This window comes from Salmo salar, chromosome 27 (genome assembly GCF_965601325.2).
Source record: "Salmo salar chromosome 27, fSalSal1, whole genome shotgun sequence".
NCBI classification, from domain to species: Eukaryota; Metazoa; Chordata; class Actinopteri; order Salmoniformes; family Salmonidae; genus Salmo; species Salmo salar.
Window position 1 is genome coordinate 44,796,569 of NC_138317.1, and position 25,220 is coordinate 44,821,788.

A 25,220-nucleotide genomic window follows, 5' to 3' on the forward strand; every position below is an offset into this window, starting at 1 on the left:
TATAACCAGTACCACACTCTGTTTGGTCACCTTTCACCAGTAAATGTTTATTCTGTCTCCTGTCCAGTCCCTATGTGGTGAAGTACTATGGCAGAACCAGTAAATGTTTGTTCTGTCTCCTGTCCAGTCCCTATGTGGTGAAGTACTATGGCAGCTACTTTAAGAACACAGACCTGTGGATAGTGATGGAGTACTGTGGAGCTGGCTCTGTTTCAGACATCATCAGACTACGCAATAAGACGGTCAGTATATTGACGAAAAGTGTGAGAATAAAGATGACCTTTGGTGCTTCGGGTAACCTTTTACCATTCATGTCTCATGTTAATGTGTATTCATAGACTACTGAATTATCAGAATGAATCATTAATACCGTCTCCTCTTGTATAGCTCACAGAGGATGAGATCGCCACCATCCTCAAGTCCACATTGAAAGGTCTGGAGTATCTGCATTTCATGAGGAAGATCCACAGAGACATAAAAGCAGGCAACATTCTCCTCAACACAGAGGGCCATGCCAAACTGGCTGACTTTGGAGTAGCGGGACAACTCACGGTCTGTCTGCCTGTCTGCCTGCCTGTCTGCCTGCCTGCCTGTCTGTCTGCCTGCCTGCCTGCCTGCCTGCCTGCCTGCCTGCCTGCCTGCCTGTCTGTCTGTCTGTCTGTCTTCAACTCTCTGTCTCGCTGAAGTGAATTCTGACTGTGTCTAACGATATAATCTGGTGTCAGTTTTATCAGGAGTTCTTATTATCCATGACTTTATTGTAGTGACTGTAGCAGTGAATCACAGAAGTTTATATATAGATTATCCTTGCCTTTATTGTAGTGATTGTAGCAGTGAATCACAGAAGTTTATATATAGATTATCCTTGCCTTTATTGTAGTGATTGTAGCAGTGAATCACAGAAGTTTATATATAGATTATCCTTGCCTTTATTGTAGTGATTGTAGCAGTGAATCACAGAAGTTTATATATAGATTATCCTTGCCTTTATTGTAGTGATTGTAGCAGTGAATCACAGAAGTTTATATATAGATTATCCTTGCCTTTATTGTAGTGATTGTAGCAGTGAATCACAGAAGTTTATATATAGATTATCCTTGCCTTTATTGTAGTGATTGTAGCAGTGAATCACAGAAGTATATATATAGATTATCCTTGCCTTTATTGTAGTGATTGTAGCAGTGAATCACAGAAGTTTATATATAGATTATCCTTGCCTTTATTGTAGTGATTGTAGCAGTGAATCACAGAAGTTTATATATAGATTATCCTTGCCTTTATTGTAGTGATTGTAGCAGTGAATCACAGAAGTTTATATATAGATTATCCTTGCCTTTATTGTAGTGATTGTAGCAGTGAATCACAGAAGTTTATATATAGATTATCCTTGCCTTTATTGTAGTGATTGTAGCAGTGAATCACAGAAGTTTATATATAGATTATCCTTGCCTTTATTGTAGTGATTGTAGCAGTGAATCACAGAAGTTTATATATAGATTATCCTTGCCTTTATTGTAGTGATTGTAGCAGTGAATCACAGAAGTTTATATATAGATTATCCTTGCCTTTATTGTAGTGATTGTAGCAGTGAATCACAGAAGTTTATATATAGATTATCCTTGCCTTTATTGTAGTGATTGTAGCAGTGAATCACAGAAGTTTATATATAGATTATCCTTGCCTTTATTGTAGTGATTGTAGCAGTGAATCACAGAAGTTTATATATAGATTATCCTTGCCTTTATTGTAGTGATTGTAGCAGTGAATCACAGAAGTTTATATATAGATTATCCTTGCCTTTATTGTAGTGATTGTAGCAGTGAATCACAGAAGTTTCTATATGGATTAGACTAATGTTCGTATTATTCTGTCCCTGTCTAGGACACGATGGCAAAGCGGAACACGGTGATCGGGACTCCGTTCTGGATGGCTCCAGAGGTCATCCAGGAGATCGGATATAACTGTGTGGCAGACATCTGGTCCCTGGGCATCACCTCTATAGAGATGGCTGAGGGCAAACCTCCCTACGCTGATATCCATCCCATGAGGGTGAGTCTGAGTTTGGGCAGGACAGTGGCCTTCCCGTGTGGCTCAGTTGGTAGAGCATGGTGTGTGCAACGCCAGGATTGTGGGTTCGATTCCCACGGGGGGCCAGTACAAAAAAAAATGCATGAAATTAAATGTATGCATTCACTACTGTAAGTCGCTTTGGATAAGAGCGTCTGCTAAATGATCAAAATGTAAAATGTTAGTCTACATGTTGATTATAATTCATCTAGCTGGTGACTATACCTGAAAAATAAGACATCTGGAATACTCCACAAACACCTGGATGTCTCAGAATCACAAATAAACAAATATACTTGAGATTATTCCAAATATATTTTATAACCCATTTTTAGTTACTATATGATTCCATATGTGTTATTTCATAGTTTTGATGTCTTCACTATTATTCTACAATGTAGAAAATAGTAAAAATGAAGATAAACCCTGGAATGAGTAGGTGTCAACTTTTGACTGGTCATTCCAGGGTTTTCTTTATTTTTACTATTTCTACATTGTAGAATAATAGTGAAGACATCACAACTGTGAAATAACACATATGGAATCATATAGTTACTAAAAAAAAGTGATAAACAAATCAAAATATATTTGTGATTCTTCAAAGTAGCCACGCTTTACCTCGATGACAGCTTTGCACACTCTTGGCATTCTCTCAACCAGCTTAACCTGGAATGGTTTTCCATCAGTCTTGAAGGAGTTCTCACATATGCTGAGTTCCCGCATATGCTTAGCAGGGTGGCTACTTTGAAGAATATAAAATATATTTTGATTTGTTTAACACTTTTTTTTTTGGTTACTACATGACTCCATATGTGTTTTAATAGTTGTGATGTCTTCACTATTATTCTACAATGTAGAAAATAGTAAAAAGAAAAACTCTTGAATGAGTAGGTGTGTCCAAACTTTTGAATGATACTGTGTGTGTGCATAGAGTCAGTGGAAAAAGGCTCGCTGCAGGTAGTCTGGGTTGCCATTTGATTAGCTGTTTAGCGGTCTTGTTTAGCAGTTTTATGGCTTGGGGGTAGAAGCTGTTCAGGGTCCTGTTGGTTCCACGCTTAGTGCAGCGGTATCGCTTGCCGTGCGGTAGCACACAGAATAGTTTATGACTTGGGTGGCTGGAGTCTGACACATTTTTGGACCTTCCTCTGACACCGCCTGGTATAAAGGTCCTGGATTGCAGGGAGCTCGGCCCCAGTGATGAACTGGGCTTTCCTCAACACACTTTGTAGCGCCTTGCGGTCGGGTGCCTTGCAGGTGCCGTACCAATAGACATTCATTAGGTTTACAGAGAGGTGCTGTACCAATAGACATTCATTAGGGGTTTACAGAGAGGTGCCGTACCAATAGACATTCATTAGGGTTTACAGAGAGGTGCTGTACCAATAGACATTCATTAGGGTTACAGAGAGGTGCTGTACCAATAGACATTCATTAGGGTTACAGAGAGGTGCTGTACCAATAGACATTCATTAGGGTTACAGAGAGGTGCTGTACCAATAGACATTCATTAGGGTTACAGAGAGGTGCTGTACCAATAGACATTCATTAGGGGTTTACAGAGAGGTGCCGTACCAATAGACATTCATTAGGGTTACAGAGAGGTGCTGTACCAATAGACATTCATTAGGGTTACAGAGAGGTGCTGTACCAATAGACATTCATTAGGGTTACAGAGAGGTGCTGTACCAATAGACATTCATTAGGGTTTACAGAGAGGTGCTGTACCAATAGACATTCATTAGGGTTTACAGAGAGGTGCTGTACCAATAGACATTCATTAGGGTTACAGAGAGGTGCTGTACCAATAGACATTCCTTAGGGTTACAGAGAGGTGCTGTACCAATAGACATTCATTAGGGGGTTACAGAGAGGTGCTGTACCAATAGACATTCATTAGGGGGTTACAGAGAGGTGCTGTACCAATAGACATTCATTAGGGTTACAGAGAGGTGCTGTACCAATAGACATTCATTAGGGTTACAGAGAGGTGCTGTACCAATAGACATTCATTAGGGTTACAGAGAGGTGCTGTACCAATAGACATTCATTAGGGGTTTACAGAGAGGTGCCGTACCAATAGACATTCATTAGGGTTACAGAGAGGTGCTGTACCAATAGACATTCATTAGGGTTACAGAGAGGTGCTGTACCAATAGACATTCATTAGGGTTACAGAGAGGTGCTGTACCAATAGACATTCATTAGGGGGTTACAGAGAGGTGCTGTACCAATAGACATTCATTAGGGGGTTACAGAGAGGTGCTGTACCAATAGACATTCATTAGGGTTACAGAGAGGTGCTGTACCAATAGACATTCATTAGGGTTACAGAGAGGTGCTGTACCAATAGACATTCATTCGGGTTACAGAGAGGTGCTGTACCAATAGACATTCATTCGGGTTACAGAGAGGTGCTGTACCAATAGACATTCATTAGGGGGTTACAGAGAGGTGCTGTACCAATAGACATTCATTAGGGGGTTACAGAGAGGTGCTGTACCAATAGACATTCATTAGGGTTACAGAGAGGTGCTGTACCAATAGACATTCATTAGGGGTTACAGAGAGGTGCTGTACCAATAGACATTCATTAGGGTTACAGAGGTGCTGTACCAATAGACATTCATTAGGGTTACAGAGAGGTGCTGTACCAATAGACATTCATTAGGGGGTTACAGAGAGGTGCTGTACCAATAGACATTCATTAGGGGGTTACAGAGAGGTGTTGTACCAATAGACATTCATTAGGGGTTACAGAGAGGTGCTGTACCAATAGACATTCATTAGGGGTTACAGAGAGGTGCTGTACCAATAGACATTCATTAGGGGGTTACAGAGAGGTGCCGTACCAATAGACATTCATTAGGGGGTTACAGAGAGGTGCCGTACCAATAGACATTCATTAGGGGGTTACAGAGAGGTGCTGTACCAATAGACATTCATTAGGGTTACAGAGAGGTGCCGTACCAATAGACATTCATTAGGGGGTTACAGAGAGGTGCCGTACCAATAGACATTCATTAGGGGGTTACAGAGAGGTGCTGTACCAATAGACATTCATTAGGGTTACAGAGAGGTGCTGTACCAATAGACATTCATTAGGGGTTTACAGAGAGGTGCCGTACCAAGACATTCATTAGGGTTACAGAGAGGTGCTGTACCAATAGACATTCATTAGGGTTACAGAGAGGTGCTGTACCAATAGACATTCATTAGGGTTACAGAGAGGTGCTGTACCAATAGACATTCATTAGGGTTACAGAGAGGTGCTGTACCAATAGACATTCATTAGGGTTTACAGAGAGGTGCTGTACCAATAGACATTCATTAGGGTTACAGAGAGGTGCTGTACCAATAGACATTCATTAGGGTTTACAGAGAGGTGCTGTACCAATAGACATTCATTAGGGTTACAGAGAGGTGCTGTACCAATAGACATTCATTAGGGTTACAGAGAGGTGCTGTACCAATAGACATTCATTAGGGCGTTACAGAGAGGTGCTGTACCAATAGACATTCATTAGGGTTACAGAGAGGTGCTGTACCAATAGACATTCATTAGGGTTACAGAGAGGTGCTGTACCAATAGACATTCATTAGGGGTTACAGAGAGGTGCTGTACCAATAGACATTCATTAGGGTTACAGAGGTGCTGTACCAATAGACATTCATTAGGGTTACAGAGAGGTGCTGTACCAATAGACATTCATTAGGGGTTACAGAGAGGTGCTGTACCAATAGACATTCATTAGGGGGTTACAGAGAGGTGTTGTACCAATAGACATTCATTAGGGGGTTACAGAGAGGTGCTGTACCAATAGACATTCATTAGGGGGTTACAGAGAGGTGCTGTACCAATAGACATTCATTAGGGGCTTACAGAGAGGTGCTGTACCAATAGACATTCATTAGGGGGTTACAGAGAGGTGTTGTACCAATAGACATTCATTAGGGGTTACAGAGAGGTGCTGTACCAATAGACATTCATTAGGGGTTACAGAGAGGTGCTGTACCAATAGACATTCATTAGGGGGTTACAGAGAGCTGCCGTACCAATAGACATTCATTAGGGGGTTACAGAGAGGTGCTGTACCAATAGACATTCATTAGGGGGTTACAGAGAGGTGCTGTACCAATAGACATTCATTAGGGGGTTACAGAGAGGTGCTGTACCAATAGACATTCATTAGGGGTTACAGAGAGGTGCCGTACCAATAGACATTCATTAGGGTTACAGAGAGGTGCCGTACCAATAGACATTCATTAGGGGGTTACAGAGAGGTGCTGTACCAATAGACATTCATTAGGGGGTTACAGAGAGGTGCTGTACCAATAGACATTCATTAGGGTTACAGAGAGGTGCTGTACCAATAGACATTCATTAGGGTTACAGAGAGGTGCTGTACCAATAGACATTCATTAGGGGGTTACAGAGAGGTGCTGTACCAATAGACATTCATTAGGGTTACAGAGAGGTGCCGTACCAATAGACATTCATTAGGGGGTTACAGAGAGGTGCTGTACCAATAGACATTCATTAGGGTTACAGAGAGGTGCTGTACCAATAGACATTCATTAGGGTTACAGAGAGGTGCCGTACCAATAGACATTCATTAGGGGGTTACAGAGAGGTGCTGTACCAATAGACATTCATTAGGGGGTTACAGAGAGGTGCTGTACCAATAGACATTCATTAGGGTTACAGAGGTGCTGTACCAATAGACATTCATTAGGGTTACAGAGAGGTGCTGTACCAATAGACATTCATTAGGGGTTACAGAGAGGTGCTGTACCAATAGACATTCATTAGGGGGTTACAGAGAGGTGTTGTACCAATAGACATTCATTAGGGGGTTACAGAGAGGTGCTGTACCAATAGACATTCATTAGGGGGTTACAGAGAGGTGCTGTACCAATAGACATTCATTAGGGGTTACAGAGAGGTGCTGTACCAATAGACATTCATTAGGGGTTACAGAGAGGTGCTGTACCAATAGACATTCATTAGGGGGTTACAGAGAGCTGCCGTACCAATAGACATTCATTAGGGGGTTACAGAGAGGTGCTGTACCAATAGACATTCATTAGGGGGTTACAGAGAGGTGCTGTACCAATAGACATTCATTAGGGGGTTACAGAGAGGTGCTGTACCAATAGACATTCATTAGGGGTTACAGAGAGGTGCCGTACCAATAGACATTCATTAGGGTTACAGAGAGGTGCCGTACCAATAGACATTCATTAGGGGGTTACAGAGAGGTGCTGTACCAATAGACATTCATTAGGGGGTTACAGAGAGGTGCTGTACCAATAGACATTCATTAGGGTTACAGAGAGGTGCTGTACCAATAGACATTCATTAGGGTTACAGAGAGGTGCTGTACCAATAGACATTCATTAGGGGGTTACAGAGAGGTGCTGTACCAATAGACATTCATTAGGGTTACAGAGAGGTGCCGTACCAATAGACATTCATTAGGGGGTTACAGAGAGGTGCTGTACCAATAGACATTCATTAGGGTTACAGAGAGGTGCTGTACCAATAGACATTCATTAGGGTTACAGAGAGGTGCCGTACCAATAGACATTCATTAGGGGGTTACAGAGAGGTGCCGTACCAATAGACATTCATTAGGGGGTTACAGAGAGGTGCTGTACCAATAGACATTCATTAGGGTTACAGAGAGGTGCCGTACCAATAGACATTCATTAGGGGGTTACAGAGAGGTGCCGTACCAATAGACATTCATTAGGGGGTTACAGAGAGGTGCTGTACCAATAGACATTCATTAGGGTTACAGAGAGGTGCTGTACCAATAGACATTCATTAGGGGTTTACAGAGAGGTGCCGTACCAAGACATTCATTAGGGTTACAGAGAGGTGCTGTACCAATAGACATTCATTAGGGTTACAGAGAGGTGCTGTACCAATAGACATTCATTAGGGTTACAGAGAGGTGCTGTACCAATAGACATTCATTAGGGTTACAGAGAGGTGCTGTACCAATAGACATTCATTAGGGTTTACAGAGAGGTGCTGTACCAATAGACATTCATTAGGGTTACAGAGAGGTGCTGTACCAATAGACATTCATTAGGGTTTACAGAGAGGTGCTGTACCAATAGACATTCATTAGGGTTACAGAGAGGTGCTGTACCAATAGACATTCATTAGGGTTACAGAGAGGTGCTGTACCAATAGACATTCATTAGGGCGTTACAGAGAGGTGCTGTACCAATAGACATTCATTAGGGTTACAGAGAGGTGCTGTACCAATAGACATTCATTAGGGGTTACAGAGAGGTGCTGTACCAATAGACATTCATTAGGGGGTTACAGAGAGCTGCCGTACCAATAGACATTCATTAGGGGGTTACAGAGAGGTGCTGTACCAATAGACATTCATTAGGGGGTTACAGAGAGGTGCTGTACCAATAGACATTCATTAGGGGGTTACAGAGAGGTGCTGTACCAATAGACATTCATTAGGGGTTACAGAGAGGTGCCGTACCAATAGACATTCATTAGGGTTTACAGAGAGGTGCTGTACCAATAGACATTCATTAGGGTTACAGAGAGGTGCTGTACCAATAGACATTCATTAGGGTTACAGAGAGGTGCTGTACCAATAGACATTCATTAGGGTTACAGAGAGGTGCTGTACCAATAGACATTCATTAGGGTTACAGAGAGGTGCTGTACCAATAGACATTCATTAGGGGTTTACAGAGAGGTGCCGTACCAATAGACATTCATTAGGGTTACAGAGAGGTGCTGTACCAATAGACATTCATTAGGGTTACAGAGAGGTGCTGTACCAATAGACATTCATTAGGGTTACAGAGAGGTGCTGTACCAATAGACATTCATTAGGGTTTACAGAGAGGTGCTGTACCAATAGACATTCATTAGGGTTTACAGAGAGGTGCTGTACCAATAGACATTCATTAGGGTTACAGAGAGGTGCTGTACCAATAGACATTCCTTAGGGTTACAGAGAGGTGCTGTACCAATAGACATTCATTAGGGGGTTACAGAGAGGTGCTGTACCAATAGACATTCATTAGGGGGTTACAGAGAGGTGCTGTACCAATAGACATTCATTAGGGTTACAGAGAGGTGCTGTACCAATAGACATTCATTAGGGTTACAGAGAGGTGCTGTACCAATAGACATTCATTAGGGTTACAGAGAGGTGCTGTACCAATAGACATTCATTAGGGGTTACAGAGAGGTGCCGTACCAATAGACATTCATTAGGGGTTACAGAGAGGTGCTGTACCAATAGACATTCATTAGGGTTACAGAGAGGTGCTGTACCAATAGACATTCATTAGGGTTACAGAGAGGTGCTGTACCAATAGACATTCATTAGGGGGTTACAGAGAGGTGCTGTACCAATAGACATTCATTAGGGGGTTACAGAGAGGTGCTGTACCAATAGACATTCATTAGGGTTACAGAGAGGTGCTGTACCAATAGACATTCATTAGGGTTACAGAGAGGTGCTGTACCAATAGACATTCATTCGGGTTACAGAGAGGTGCTGTACCAATAGACATTCATTCGGGTTACAGAGAGGTGCTGTACCAATAGACATTCATTAGGGGGTTACAGAGAGGTGCTGTACCAATAGACATTCATTAGGGGGTTACAGAGAGGTGCTGTACCAATAGACATTCATTAGGGTTACAGAGAGGTGCTGTACCAATAGACATTCATTAGGGGTTACAGAGAGGTGCCGTACCAATAGACATTCATTAGGGTTACAGAGGTGCTGTACCAATAGACATTCATTAGGGTTACAGAGAGGTGCTGTACCAATAGACATTCATTAGGGGGTTACAGAGAGGTGCTGTACCAATAGACATTCATTAGGGGGTTACAGAGAGGTGCTGTACCAATAGACATTCATTAGGGGTTACAGAGAGGTGCTGTACCAATAGACATTCATTAGGGGGTTACAGAGAGGTGCTGTACCAATAGACATTCATTAGGGGTTACAGAGAGGTGCCGTACCAATAGACATTCATTAGGGGGTTACAGAGAGGTGCCGTACCAATAGACATTCATTAGGGGGTTACAGAGAGGTGCTGTACCAATAGACATTCATTAGGGTTACAGAGAGGTGCTGTACCAATAGACATTCATTAGGGGTTTACAGAGAGGTGCCGTACCAAGACATTCATTAGGGTTACAGAGAGGTGCTGTACCAATAGACATTCATTAGGGTTACAGAGAGGTGCTGTACCAATAGACATTCATTAGGGTTACAGAGAGGTGCTGTACCAATAGACATTCATTAGGGTTACAGAGAGGTGCTGTACCAATAGACATTCATTAGGGTTTACAGAGAGGTGCTGTACCAATAGACATTCATTAGGGTTACAGAGAGGTGCTGTACCAATAGACATTCATTAGGGTTTACAGAGAGGTGCTGTACCAATAGACATTCATTAGGGTTACAGAGAGGTGCTGTACCAATAGACATTCATTAGGGTTACAGAGAGGTGCTGTACCAATAGACATTCATTAGGGCGTTACAGAGAGGTGCTGTACCAATAGACATTCATTAGGGTTACAGAGAGGTGCTGTACCAATAGACATTCATTAGGGTTACAGAGAGGTGCTGTACCAATAGACATTCATTAGGGGTTACAGAGAGGTGCTGTACCAATAGACATTCATTAGGGTTACAGAGGTGCTGTACCAATAGACATTCATTAGGGTTACAGAGAGGTGCTGTACCAATAGACATTCATTAGGGGTTACAGAGAGGTGCTGTACCAATAGACATTCATTAGGGTTACAGAGAGGTGCTGTACCAATAGACATTCATTAGGGGTTACAGAGAGGTGCTGTACCAATAGACATTCATTAGGGGTTACAGAGAGGTGCTGTACCAATAGACATTCATTAGGGGTTACAGAGAGGTGCTGTACCAATAGACATTCATTAGGGGGTTACAGAGAGGTGCTGTACCAATAGACATTCATTAGGGGTTACAGAGAGGTGCTGTACCAATAGACATTCATTAGGGGTTACAGAGAGGTGCTGTACCAATAGACATTCATTAGGGGGTTACAGAGAGCTGCCGTACCAATAGACATTCATTAGGGGGTTACAGAGAGGTGCTGTACCAATAGACATTCATTAGGGGGTTACAGAGAGGTGCTGTACCAATAGACATTCATTAGGGGGTTACAGAGAGGTGCTGTACCAATAGACATTCATTAGGGGTTACAGAGAGGTGCCGTACCAATAGACATTCATTAGGGTTACAGAGAGGTGCCGTACCAATAGACATTCATTAGGGGGTTACAGAGAGGTGCTGTACCAATAGACATTCATTAGGGGGTTACAGAGAGGTGCTGTACCAATAGACATTCATTAGGGTTACAGAGAGGTGCTGTACCAATAGACATTCATTAGGGTTACAGAGAGGTGCTGTACCAATAGACATTCATTAGGGGGTTACAGAGAGGTGCTGTACCAATAGACATTCATTAGGGTTACAGAGAGGTGCCGTACCAATAGACATTCATTAGGGGGTTACAGAGAGGTGCTGTACCAATAGACATTCATTAGGGTTACAGAGAGGTGCTGTACCAATAGACATTCATTAGGGTTACAGAGAGGTGCCGTACCAATAGACATTCATTAGGGGGTTACAGAGAGGTGCTGTACCAATAGACATTCATTAGGGGGTTACAGAGAGGTGCTGTACCAATAGACATTCATTAGGGGTTACAGAGAGGTGCTGTACCAATAGACATTCATTAGGGGGTTACAGAGAGGTGCTGTACCAATAGACATTCATTAGGGGGTTACAGAGAGGTGCTGTACCAATAGACATTCATTAGGGGTTACAGAGAGGTGCTGTACCAATAGACATTCATTAGGGTTACAGAGAGGTGCTGTACCAATAGACATTCATTAGGGGTTACAGAGAGGTGCTGTACCAATAGACATTCATTAGGGGGTTACAGAGAGGTGCTGTACCAATAGACATTCATTAGGGGGTTACAGAGAGGTGCTGTACCAATAGACATTCATTAGGGGGTTACAGAGAGGTGCTGTACCAATAGACATTCATTAGGGGTTACAGAGAGGTGCTGTACCAATAGACATTCATTAGGGGGTTACAGAGAGGTGCCGTACCAATAGACATTCATTAGGGGGTTACAGAGAGGTGCCGTACCAATAGACATTCATTAGGGGGTTACAGAGAGGTGCCGTACCAATAGACATTCATTAGGGTTACAGAGAGGTGCCGTACCAATAGACATTCATTAGGGGGTTACAGAGAGGTGCCGTACCAATAGACATTCATTAGGGGGTTACAGAGAGGTGCTGTACCAATAGACATTCATTAGGGTTACAGAGAGGTGCTGTACCAATAGACATTCATTAGGGGTTTACAGAGAGGTGCCGTACCAAGACATTCATTAGGGTTACAGAGAGGTGCTGTACCAATAGACATTCATTAGGGTTACAGAGAGGTGCTGTACCAATAGACATTCATTAGGGTTACAGAGAGGTGCTGTACCAATAGACATTCATTAGGGTTACAGAGAGGTGCTGTACCAATAGACATTCATTAGGGTTTACAGAGAGGTGCTGTACCAATAGACATTCATTAGGGTTACAGAGAGGTGCTGTACCAATAGACATTCATTAGGGTTTACAGAGAGGTGCTGTACCAATAGACATTCATTAGGGTTACAGAGAGGTGCTGTACCAATAGACATTCATTAGGGTTACAGAGAGGTGCTGTACCAATAGACATTCATTAGGGGTTACAGAGAGGTGCTGTACCAATAGACATTCATTAGGGGGTTACAGAGAGGTGCTGTACCAATAGACATTCATTAGGGGTTACAGAGAGGTGCTGTACCAATAGACATTCATTAGGGGGTTACAGAGAGGTGCTGTACCAATAGACATTCATTAGGGGGTTACAGAGAGGTGCTGTACCAATAGACATTCATTAGGGGGTTACAGAGAGGTGTTGTACCAATAGACATTCATTAGGGGTTAGGGGTTACAGAGAGGTGCTGTACCAATAGACATTCATTAGGGGGTTACAGAGAGGTGCTGTACCAATAGACATTCATTAGGGGGTTACAGAGAGGTGCTGTACCAATAGACATTCATTAGGGGTTACAGAGAGGTGCTGTACCAATAGACATTCATTAGGGGTTACAGAGAGGTGCTGTACCAATAGACATTCATTAGGGGGTTACAGAGAGGTGCCGTACCAATAGACATTCATTAGGGGGTTACAGAGAGGTGCTGTACCAATAGACATTCATTAGGGGGTTACAGAGAGGTGCTGTACCAATAGACATTCATTAGGGGGTTACAGAGAGGTGCTGTACCAATAGACATTCATTAGGGGTTACAGAGAGGTGCCGTACCAATAGACATTCATTAGGGTTACAGAGAGGTGCCGTACCAATAGACATTCATTAGGGGGTTACAGAGAGGTGCTGTACCAATAGACATTCATTAGGGGGTTACAGAGAGGTGCTGTACCAATAGACATTCATTAGGGTTACAGAGAGGTGCCGTACCAATAGACATTCATTAGGGGGTTACAGAGAGGTGCTGTACCAATAGACATTCATTAGGGGGTTACAGAGAGGTGCTGTACCAATAGACATTCATTAGGGTTACAGAGAGGTGCCGTACCAATAGACATTCATTAGGGGGTTACAGAGAGGTGCTGTACCAATAGACATTCATTAGGGGGTTACAGAGAGGTGCTGTACCAATAGACATTCATTAGGGGGTTACAGAGAGGTGCTGTACCAATAGACATTCATTAGGGGGTTACAGAGAGGTGCCGTACCAATAGACATTCATTAGGGGGTTACAGAGAGGTGTTGTACCAATAGACATTCATTAGGGGTTACAGAGAGGTGCTGTACCAATAGACATTCATTAGGGGTTACAGAGAGGTGCTGTACCAATAGACATTCATTAGGGGGTTACAGAGAGGTGCCGTACCAATAGACATTCATTAGGGGGTTACAGAGAGGTGCCGTACCAATAGACATTCATTAGGGTTACAGAGAGGTGCCGTACCAATAGACATTCATTAGGGGGTTACAGAGAGGTGCCGTACCAATAGACATTCATTAGGGTTACAGAGAGGTGCCGTACCAATAGACATTCATTAGGGTTACAGAGAGGTGCCGTACCAATAGACATTCATTAGGGGGTTACAGAGAGGTGCTGTACCAATAGACATTCATTAGGGTTTACAGAGAGGTGCCGTACCAATAGACATTCATTAGGGGGTTACAGAGAGGTGCCGTACCAATAGACATTCATTAGGGTTACAGAGAGGTGCCGTACCAATAGACATTCATTAGGGGTTACAGAGAGGTGCTGTACCAATAGACATTCATTAGGGGGTTACAGAGAGCTGCCGTACCAATAGACATTCATTAGGGGGTTACAGAGAGGTGCTGTACCAATAGACATTCATTAGGGGGTTACAGAGAGGTGCTGTACCAATAGACATTCATTAGGGGGTTACAGAGAGGTGCTGTACCAATAGACATTCATTAGGGGTTACAGAGAGGTGCCGTACCAATAGACATTCATTAGGGTTACAGAGAGGTGCCGTACCAATAGACATTCATTAGGGGGTTACAGAGAGGTGCTGTACCAATAGACATTCATTAGGGGGTTACAGAGAGGTGCTGTACCAATAGACATTCATTAGGGTTACAGAGAGGTGCCGTACCAATAGACATTCATTAGGGGGTTACAGAGAGGTGCTGTACCAATAGACATTCATTAGGGTTACAGAGAGGTGCTGTACCAATAGACATTCATTAGGGTTACAGAGAGGTGCCGTACCAATAGACATTCATTAGGGGGTTACAGAGAGGTGCTGTACCAATAGACATTCATTAGGGGGTTACAGAGAGGTGCTGTACCAATAGACATTCATTAGGGGGTTACAGAGAGGTGCTGTACCAATAGACATTCATTAGGGGGTTACAGAGAGGTGCTGTACCAATAGACATTCATTAAGGGGTTACAGAGAGGTGCCGTACCAATAGACATTCATTAGGGGGTTACAGAGAGGCTTCTATACTACCTGCTTCACTAGGTGTTTCCTGTCTCTCCTTCCTCTGTATTACTGTCAGGCTATTTTCATGATCCCCACCAACCCACCACCGACGTTCAGGAAGCCTGAGTTATGGACAGACGACTTCACACACTTTGTAAAGAAATGTCTGGTGAAGAACCCAGAACAGAGAGCTACAGCCACGCAGCTACTACAGGTGAGATATACACTACTACAGGTGATATATATACACTACTACTACTACTACTACTACAGGTGAGATATACACTACTACAGGTGATATATATACACTACTACTACTACTACAGGTGAGATATATACACTACTACTACTACAGGTGAGATATACACTACTACAGGTGATATATATACACTACTACTACTACTACAGGTGAGATATATACACTACTACTACTACTACTACAGGTGAGATATACACTACTACAGGTGATATATATACACTACTACTACTACTACTACTACTACAGGTGGGATATACACTACTACAGGTGATATATATACACTACTACTACTACTACAGGTGAGATATACACTACTACTACTACTACTACTACTACTACTACTACAGGTGAGATATACACTACTACAGGTGATATATATACACTACTACTACTACAGGTGAGATATACACTACTACTATTACTACTACTACTACTACTACTACTACTACTACTACAGGTGATATATACTCTACTACAGGTGAGATACACTCTACTACAGGTGAGATACACTCTACTACAGGTGAGATACACTCTACTACAGGTGATATACACACTACTACAGGTGATATATACACTACTACTACTACTACAGGTGAGATATACACTACTACTACTACTACAGGTGAGATATACACTACTACAGGTGATATATACACTACTACTACTACTACTACTACTACTACTACAGGTGAGATACACACACACTACTACAGGTGAGATATACACTACTACAGGTGATATATATCACTACTACTACTACTACTACAGGTGAGATACACGCTACTACTACTACTACTACAGGTGAGATATACACTACTACTACTACTACAGGTGAGATATACACTACTACAGGTGATATATATACACTACTACTACTACTACTACAGGTGAGATATACACTACTACTACTACTACAGGTGAGATACACACTACTACAGGTGAGATACACACACACTACTACAGGTGAGATATACACTACTACAGGTGATATATACACTACTACTACTACTACTACTACTACTACTACTACTACTACTACAGGTGATATACACACTACTACAGGTGATATACACACTACTACAGGTGATATACACTCTACTACAGGTGAGATACACTCTACTACAGGTGAGATATACACTACTACTACTACTACTACTACAGGTGAGATCACTACTACTACTACTACTACTACAGGTGAGATATACACTACTACAGGTGATATATACACTACTACTACTACTACTACTACTACTACTACAGGTGAGATCCACACACTACTACAGGTGAGATATACACTACTACAGGTGATATATACACTACTACTACTACTACAGGTGAGATACACGCTACTACTACTACTACTACAGGTGAGATACACACTACTACAGGTGATATACACACTACTACAGGTGATATACACTACTACAGGTGATATATACACTACTACTACTACTACTACTACAGGTGATATACACACTACTACAGGTGATATACACTCTACTACAGGTGAGATACACACTACTACTACTACTACTACAGGTGAGATATCACACTACTACTACTACTACAGGTGAGATATACACTACTACAGGTGATATATATACACTACTACTACTACTACTACTACTACTACTACAGGTGAGATATACACTACTACTACTACTACTACAGGTGAGATACACGCTACTACTACTACTACTACAGGTGAGATATACACTACTACAGGTGATATATACACTACTACTACTACTACTACTACAGGTGAGATACACGCTACTACTACTACTACTACAGGTGAGATATACACTACTACTACTACTACAGGTGAGATATACACTACTACAGGTGAGATACACACTACTACAGGTGATATATACACTACTACTACTACTACAGGTGATATACACTCTACTACAGGTGAGATACACACTACTACAGGTGAGATACACACTACTACAGGTGATATACACACTACTACAGGTGATATACACACTACTACAGGTGATATACACACTACTACAGGTGATATACACTCTACTACAGGTGATATACACACTACTACAGGTGAGATACACACACTACTACAGGTGAGATACACACACTACTACAGGTGAGATACACACACTACTACAGGTGAGATACACACACTACTACAGGTGAGATACACACACTACTACAGGTGAGATACGCACACTACTACAGGTGAGATACGCACACTACTACAGGTGAGATACGCACACTACTACAGGTGAGATACGCACACTACTACAGGTGAGATACGCACACTACTACAGGTGAGATACGCACACTACTACAGGTGAGATACGCACACTACTACAGGTGAGATACGCACACTACTACAGGTGAGATACGCACACTACTACAGGTGAGATACGCACACTACTACAGGTGAGATACAGCACACTACTACAGGTGAGATACAGCACACTACTACAGGTGAGATACAGCACACTACTACAGGTGAGATCACACGCACACTACTACAGGTGAGATCACACGCACACTACTACAGGTGAGATACACACGCACACTACTACAGGTGAGATACACGCACGCACACACACTACTACAGGTGAGATATACACACGCACACACACTACTACAGGTGAGATATACACACACACACACCACTAGTACAGGTGAGATATACACACGCACACCACTAGTACAGGTGAGATATACACACACACACCACTAGTACAGGTGAGATATACACACACACACCACTAGTACAGGTGAGATATACACACACACACACCACTAGTACAGGTGAGATATATACACACACACACCACTAGTACAGGTGAGATATATACACACACACACCACTAGTACAGGTGAGATATATACACACACACACCACTAGTACAGGTGAGATATATACACACACACACCACTAGTACAGGTGAGATATATACACACACACACCACTAGTACAGGTGAGATATATACACACACACACACACCACTAGTACAGGTGAGATATATACACACACACACACACCACTAGTACAGGTGAGATATATACACACACACACACACCACTAGTACAGGTGAGATATATACACACACACACACACACCACTAGTACAGGTGAGATATATACACACACACACACACACCACTAGTACAGGTGAGATATATACACACACACACACCACTAGTACAGGTGATATATACATACACACACACACACCACTAGTACAGGTGAGATATACACACACACACACACACCACTAGTACAGGTGAGATATACACACACACACACACACACCACTAGTACAGGTGAGATATACACACACACACACCACTAGTACAGGTGAGATATATACACACACACACACACACCACTAGTACAGGTGAGATATATACACACACACACACACCACTAGTACAGGTGAGATATATACACACACACACACACCACTAGTACAGGTGAGATATATACACACACACACACACACACACCACTAGTACAGGTGAGATATATACACACACACACACACACCACTAGTACAGGTGAGATATATACACACACACACACACACCACTAGTACAGGTGAGATATATACATACACACACACACCACTAGTACAGGTGAGATATATACACACACACACACACACCACTAGTACAGGTGAGATATACACATACACACACACACCACTAGTACAGGTGAGATATATACACACACACACACACACCACTAGTACAGGTGAGATATATACACACACACACACACACACCACTAGTACAGGTGAGATATATACACACACACACACACACCACTAGTACAGGTGAGATATATACATACACACACACACCACTAGTACAGGTGAGATATATACACACACACACACACACCACTAGTACAGGTGAGATATATACACACACACACACCACTAGTACAGGTGAGATATATACACACACACACACCACTAGTACAGGTGAGATATATACACACACACACACCACTAGTACAGGTGAGATATATACATACACACACACACCACTAGTACAGGTGAGATATATACACACACACACACACACCACTAGTACAGGTGAGATATATACATACACACACACACCACTAGTACAGGTGAGATATATACACACACACACACACACCACTAGTACAGGTGAGATATATACATACACACACACACCACTAGTACAGGTGAGATATATACACACACACACACACACCACTAGTACAGGTGAGATATATACACACACACACCACTAGTACAGGTGAGATATATACACACACACACCACTAGTACAGGTGAGATATATCCACACACACACACACCACTAGTACAGGTGAGATATATACACACACACACACACCACTAGTACAGGTGAGATATATACACACACACACACACACCACTAGTACAGGTGAGATATATACACACACACACACACACCACTAGTACAGGTGAGATATATACACACACACACACCACTAGTACAGGTGAGATATATACACACACACACACACCACTAGTACAGGTGAGATATATACACACACACACACACACACCACTAGTACAGGTGAGATATATACACACACACACACCACTAGTACAGGTGAGATATATACATACCACACACACACACCACTAGTACAGGTGAGATATATAACACACACACACACACCACTAGTACAGGTGAGATATATCACACACACACACACACACCACTAGTACAGGTGAGATATATACACACACACACACCACTAGTACAGGTGAGATATATACATACACACACACACCACTAGTACAGGTGAGATATATACACACACACACCACTAGTACAGGTGAGATATATACACACACACACCACTAGTACAGGTGAGATATATACACACACACACACACCACTAGTACAGGTGAGATATATACACACACACACACACACCACTAGTACAGGTGAGATATATACACACACACACACCACTAGTACAGGTGAGATATATATACACACACACACACCACTAGTACAGGTGAGATATACACACACACACACCACTAGTACAGGTGAGATATAACACACACACACCACTAGTACAGGTGAGATATATACACACACACACACACACACACACCACTAGTACAGGTGAGATATATACACACACACACACACACACCACTAGTACAGGTGAGATATATAACACACACACACACACCACTAGTACAGGTGAGATATATACACACACACACACCACTAGTACAGGTGAGATATATACACACACACACACCACTAGTACAGGTGAGATATATACACACACACACACACACACACACCACTAGTACAGGTGAGATATATACACACACACACACCACTAGTACAGGTGAGATATATCACACACACACACCACTAGTACAGGTGAGATATATACACACACACACACACCACTAGTACAGGTGAGATATATACACACACACACACACCACTAGTACAGGTGAGATATATACACACACACACACCACTAGTACAGGTGAGATATATACACACACACACACCACTAGTACAGGTGAGATATATAACACACACACACACACCACTAGTACAGGTGAGATATATACACACACACACACACACCACTAGTACAGGTGAGATATATACATACACACACACACACCACTAGTACAGGTGAGATATATATAACACACACACACACCACTAGTACAGGTGAGATATATACACACACACACCACTAGTACAGGTGAGATATATACACACACACACACACCACTAGTACAGGTGAGATATATACACACACACACACACCACTAGTACAGGTGAGATATACACACACACACACACACACACTAGTACAGGTGAGATATACACACACACACACACACCACTAGTACAGGTGAGATATATAACACACACACACACCACTAGTACAGGTGAGATATATACACACACACACACCACTAGTACAGGTGAGATATATAACACACACACACCACTAGTACAGGTGAGATATACACACACACACACCACTAGTACAGGTGAGATATACACACACACACACACCACTAGTACAGGTGAGATATACACACACACACACCACTAGTACAGGTGAGATATACACACACACACACACCACTAGTACAGGTGAGATATATACACACACACACACACACCACTAGTACAGGTGAGATATCACACACACACACACACCACTAGTACAGGTGAGATATATACACACACACACACCACTAGTACAGGTGAGATATATACACACACACACACACACCACTAGTACAGGTGAGATATACACACACACACACACACACCACTAGTACAGGTGAGATATACACACACACACACACACACCACTAGTACAGGTGAGATATATACACACACACACACACCACTAGTACAGGTGAGATATCACTCACACACACACACACACCACGACGGGGACACACACACACACACACACACCACTAGTACAGGTGAGATATATACACACACACACACACACCACAGACAGGGCGACACACACACACACACCACAGCACACACACACACACACACCACTAGTACAGGTGAGATATACACACACACACACCACTAGTACAGGTGAGATATTCACACACACACACACACCACTAGTACAGGTGAGATATTCACACACACACACACACCACTAGTACAGGTGAGATATTACACACACACACCACTAGTACAGGTGAGATATCACACACACACACCACTAGTACAGGTGAGATATACACACACACACCACTAGTACAGGTGAGATATACACACACCACACACACACACACACACCACTAGTACAGGTGAGATATCCACACACACACACACCACTAGTACAGGTGAGATATCCCCCACACACACACACACCACTAGTACAGGTGAGATATCACACACACACACCACTAGTACAGGTGAGATATCCCACACACACACACCACTAGTACAGGTGAGATATACACACACACACCACTAGTACAGGTGAGATATACACACACACACCACTAGTACAGGTGAGATATACACACACACACCACTAGTACAGGTGAGATATACACACACACACCACTACACAGAGAGCAAACATTAATAATATGAATGTCAATCTCTCCTGGCTCAAAGTGGAAGAGAGATTGACTTCATCACTACTTGTATTTATGAGAGGTATTGACATGTTGAATGTACTGAGCTGTCTGTCTAAACTACTGGCACACAGCTCAGACACCCATCCATACCCCACAAGACATGCCACCAGAGGTCTGTTTAAACTACTGGCACACAGCTCAGACACCCATACATACCCCACAAGACATGCCACCAGAGGTCTGTTTAAACTACTGGCACACAGCTCAGACACCCATACATACCCCACAAGACATGCCACCAGAGGTCTGTTTAAACTACTGGCACACAGCTCAGACACCCATCCATACCCCACAAGACATGCCACCAGAGGTCTGTTTAAACTACTGGCACACAGCTCAGACACCCATCCATACCCCACAAGACATGCCACCAGAGGTCTGTTTAAACTACTGGCACACAGCTCAGACACCCATACATACCCCACAAGACATGCCACCAGAGGTCTGTTTAAACTACTGGCACACAGCTCAGATACCCATCCATACCCCACAAGACATGCCACCAGAGGTCTGTTTAAACTACTGGCACACAGCTCAGACACCCATACATACCCCACAAGACATGCCACCAGAGGTCTGTTTAAACTACTGGCACACAGCTCAGACACCCATACATACCCCACAAGACATGCCACCAGAGGTCTGTTTAAACTACTGGCACACAGCTCAGACACCCATACATACCCTACAAGACATGCCACAAGAGGTCTGTTTAAACTACTGGCACACAGCTCAGACACCCATACATACCCCACAAGACATGCCACCAGAGGTCTGTTTAAACTACTGGCACACAGCTCAGACACCCATACATACCCCACAAGACATGCCACCAGAGGTCTGTTTAAACTACTGGCACACAGCTCATACACCCATACATACCCCACAAGACATGCCACCAGAGGTCTGTTTAAACTACTGGCACACAGCTCAGACACCCATCCATACCCCACAAGACATGCCACCAGAGGTCTGTTTAAACTACTGGCACACAGCTCAGACACCCATACATACCCCACAAGACATGCCACCAGAGGTCTGTTTAAACTACTGGCACACAGCTCAGACACCCATACATACCCCACAAGACATGCCACCAGAGGTCTGTTTAAACTACTGGCACACAGCTCAGACACCCATCCATACCCCACAAGACATGCCACCAGAGGTCTGTTTAAACTACTGGCACACAGCTCATACACCCATACATACCCCACAAGACATGCCACCAGAGGTCTGTTTAAACTACTGGCACACAGCTCATACACCCATACATACCCCACAAGACATGCCACCAGAGGTCTGTTTAAACTACTGGCACACAGCTCATAGACACCCATACATACCCTACAAGACATGCCACCAGAGGTCTGTTTAAACTACTGGCACACAGCTCAGACACCCATCCATACCCCACAAGACATGCCACCAGAGGTCTGTTTAAACTACTGGCACACAGCTCAGACACCCATACATACCCCACAAGACATGCCACCAGAGGTCTGTTTAAACTACTGGCACACAGCTCAGACACCCATACATACCCCACAAGACATGCCACCAGAGGTCTCTTCACAGTCCCCAAGTCCAGAACAGACTATGGGAGGAGCACAGTACTACATAGAGCCATGACTACATGGAACTCTATTCCACATCAAGTAACTGATGCAGCAGTAAAAATGGATTTAAAAAGCAGATAAAAAACACCTTATGGAACAACGGGGACTGATGCAACACAAACATAGGCACAGACACATGATAACATACGCACTATACACACACATGGATTTGGTACTGTGGTGGAGTAGGGGCTTGAGGTCACAGTGTGTTGTGAGATCTGTGAAGGTATTGTAATGTTTTTAACATTTTATAAACTGCCTTAATTCTGCTGGATCCCAGAAAGAGTAGCTGCTGCTTTGGCAGGAGAGACGCAGACAGACAAACGACTACCACAGGTCAGACAGACTCCTGTATACTAAGACAGACAGGCAGGCAGGCAGGCAGACTCCTGTATACTGGGTCAGACAGACACACTCCTCCTGTATACTAGGTCAGACAGACAGACAGACAGACTCCTGTATACTGGTAGAGCATCATAGTGTGGTCTTCTGTAGCTCATCAGAGCGTAGCACCTTGACATGTATCTGTCTACGCTGTCCCTTCCTCTACCAACATATTAAACCACTGGCAGGCATGTGGAGCTTCACCAACTAACTGCCTTCCTCCTCTCGCTCTCTCTCTCTCTCTCCTGTAGCATCCCTTCATCACGGCAGCCAAGCCAGTCATCATCCTGAGAGACCTGATCACTGAGTCCATGGAGATGAAGGCTAAGAGACAACAGGAGCAGCAGAGAGAGCTGGAGGAAGAGGACGACTCTGTGCGTATAGTATAGTCAGGGATCTACGTACACAGCCATTAATGCAGCTGGGTTCAGACATGTTCACCAAGCTGTCTTAATGGCAGGGCTTCTAGGGCCGTTATAGTTCTGATGATAGTCAACTACAAGTAGAGATTGGTTGATGCTGAATGTTATATTCAAATATTCCTACCAGTCCATCTAAGCCAATGTGACACCACTAAAACGTAGCGTAATAGTTAGCTAAAACCAGTCTGCTGAAC

At 43.1% G+C, this 25,220-nt stretch overlaps 1 protein-coding gene across 8 annotated transcripts in view; it reads left to right on the forward strand.

Annotated features, from left to right (window-relative positions):
* The window catches only part of LOC106590679 (serine/threonine-protein kinase 3), a 38,628-nt gene that overhangs the window by 2,931 nt on the left and 10,477 nt on the right, over positions 1 to 25,220 (forward strand). For all 8 annotated transcript variants that reach the window (XM_082970258.1, XM_082970259.1, XM_082970255.1 and 5 more), the window contains exons 4-8: positions 128 to 242; positions 388 to 552; positions 1,882 to 2,049; positions 15,235 to 15,372; positions 24,856 to 24,978. In XM_082970258.1, coding sequence (XP_082826384.1) covers positions 128 to 242; positions 388 to 552; positions 1,882 to 2,049; positions 15,235 to 15,372; positions 24,856 to 24,978 — 709 coding nt within the window. The remainder of the gene's footprint in view (positions 1 to 127; positions 243 to 387; positions 553 to 1,881; positions 2,050 to 15,234; positions 15,373 to 24,855; positions 24,979 to 25,220) is intronic.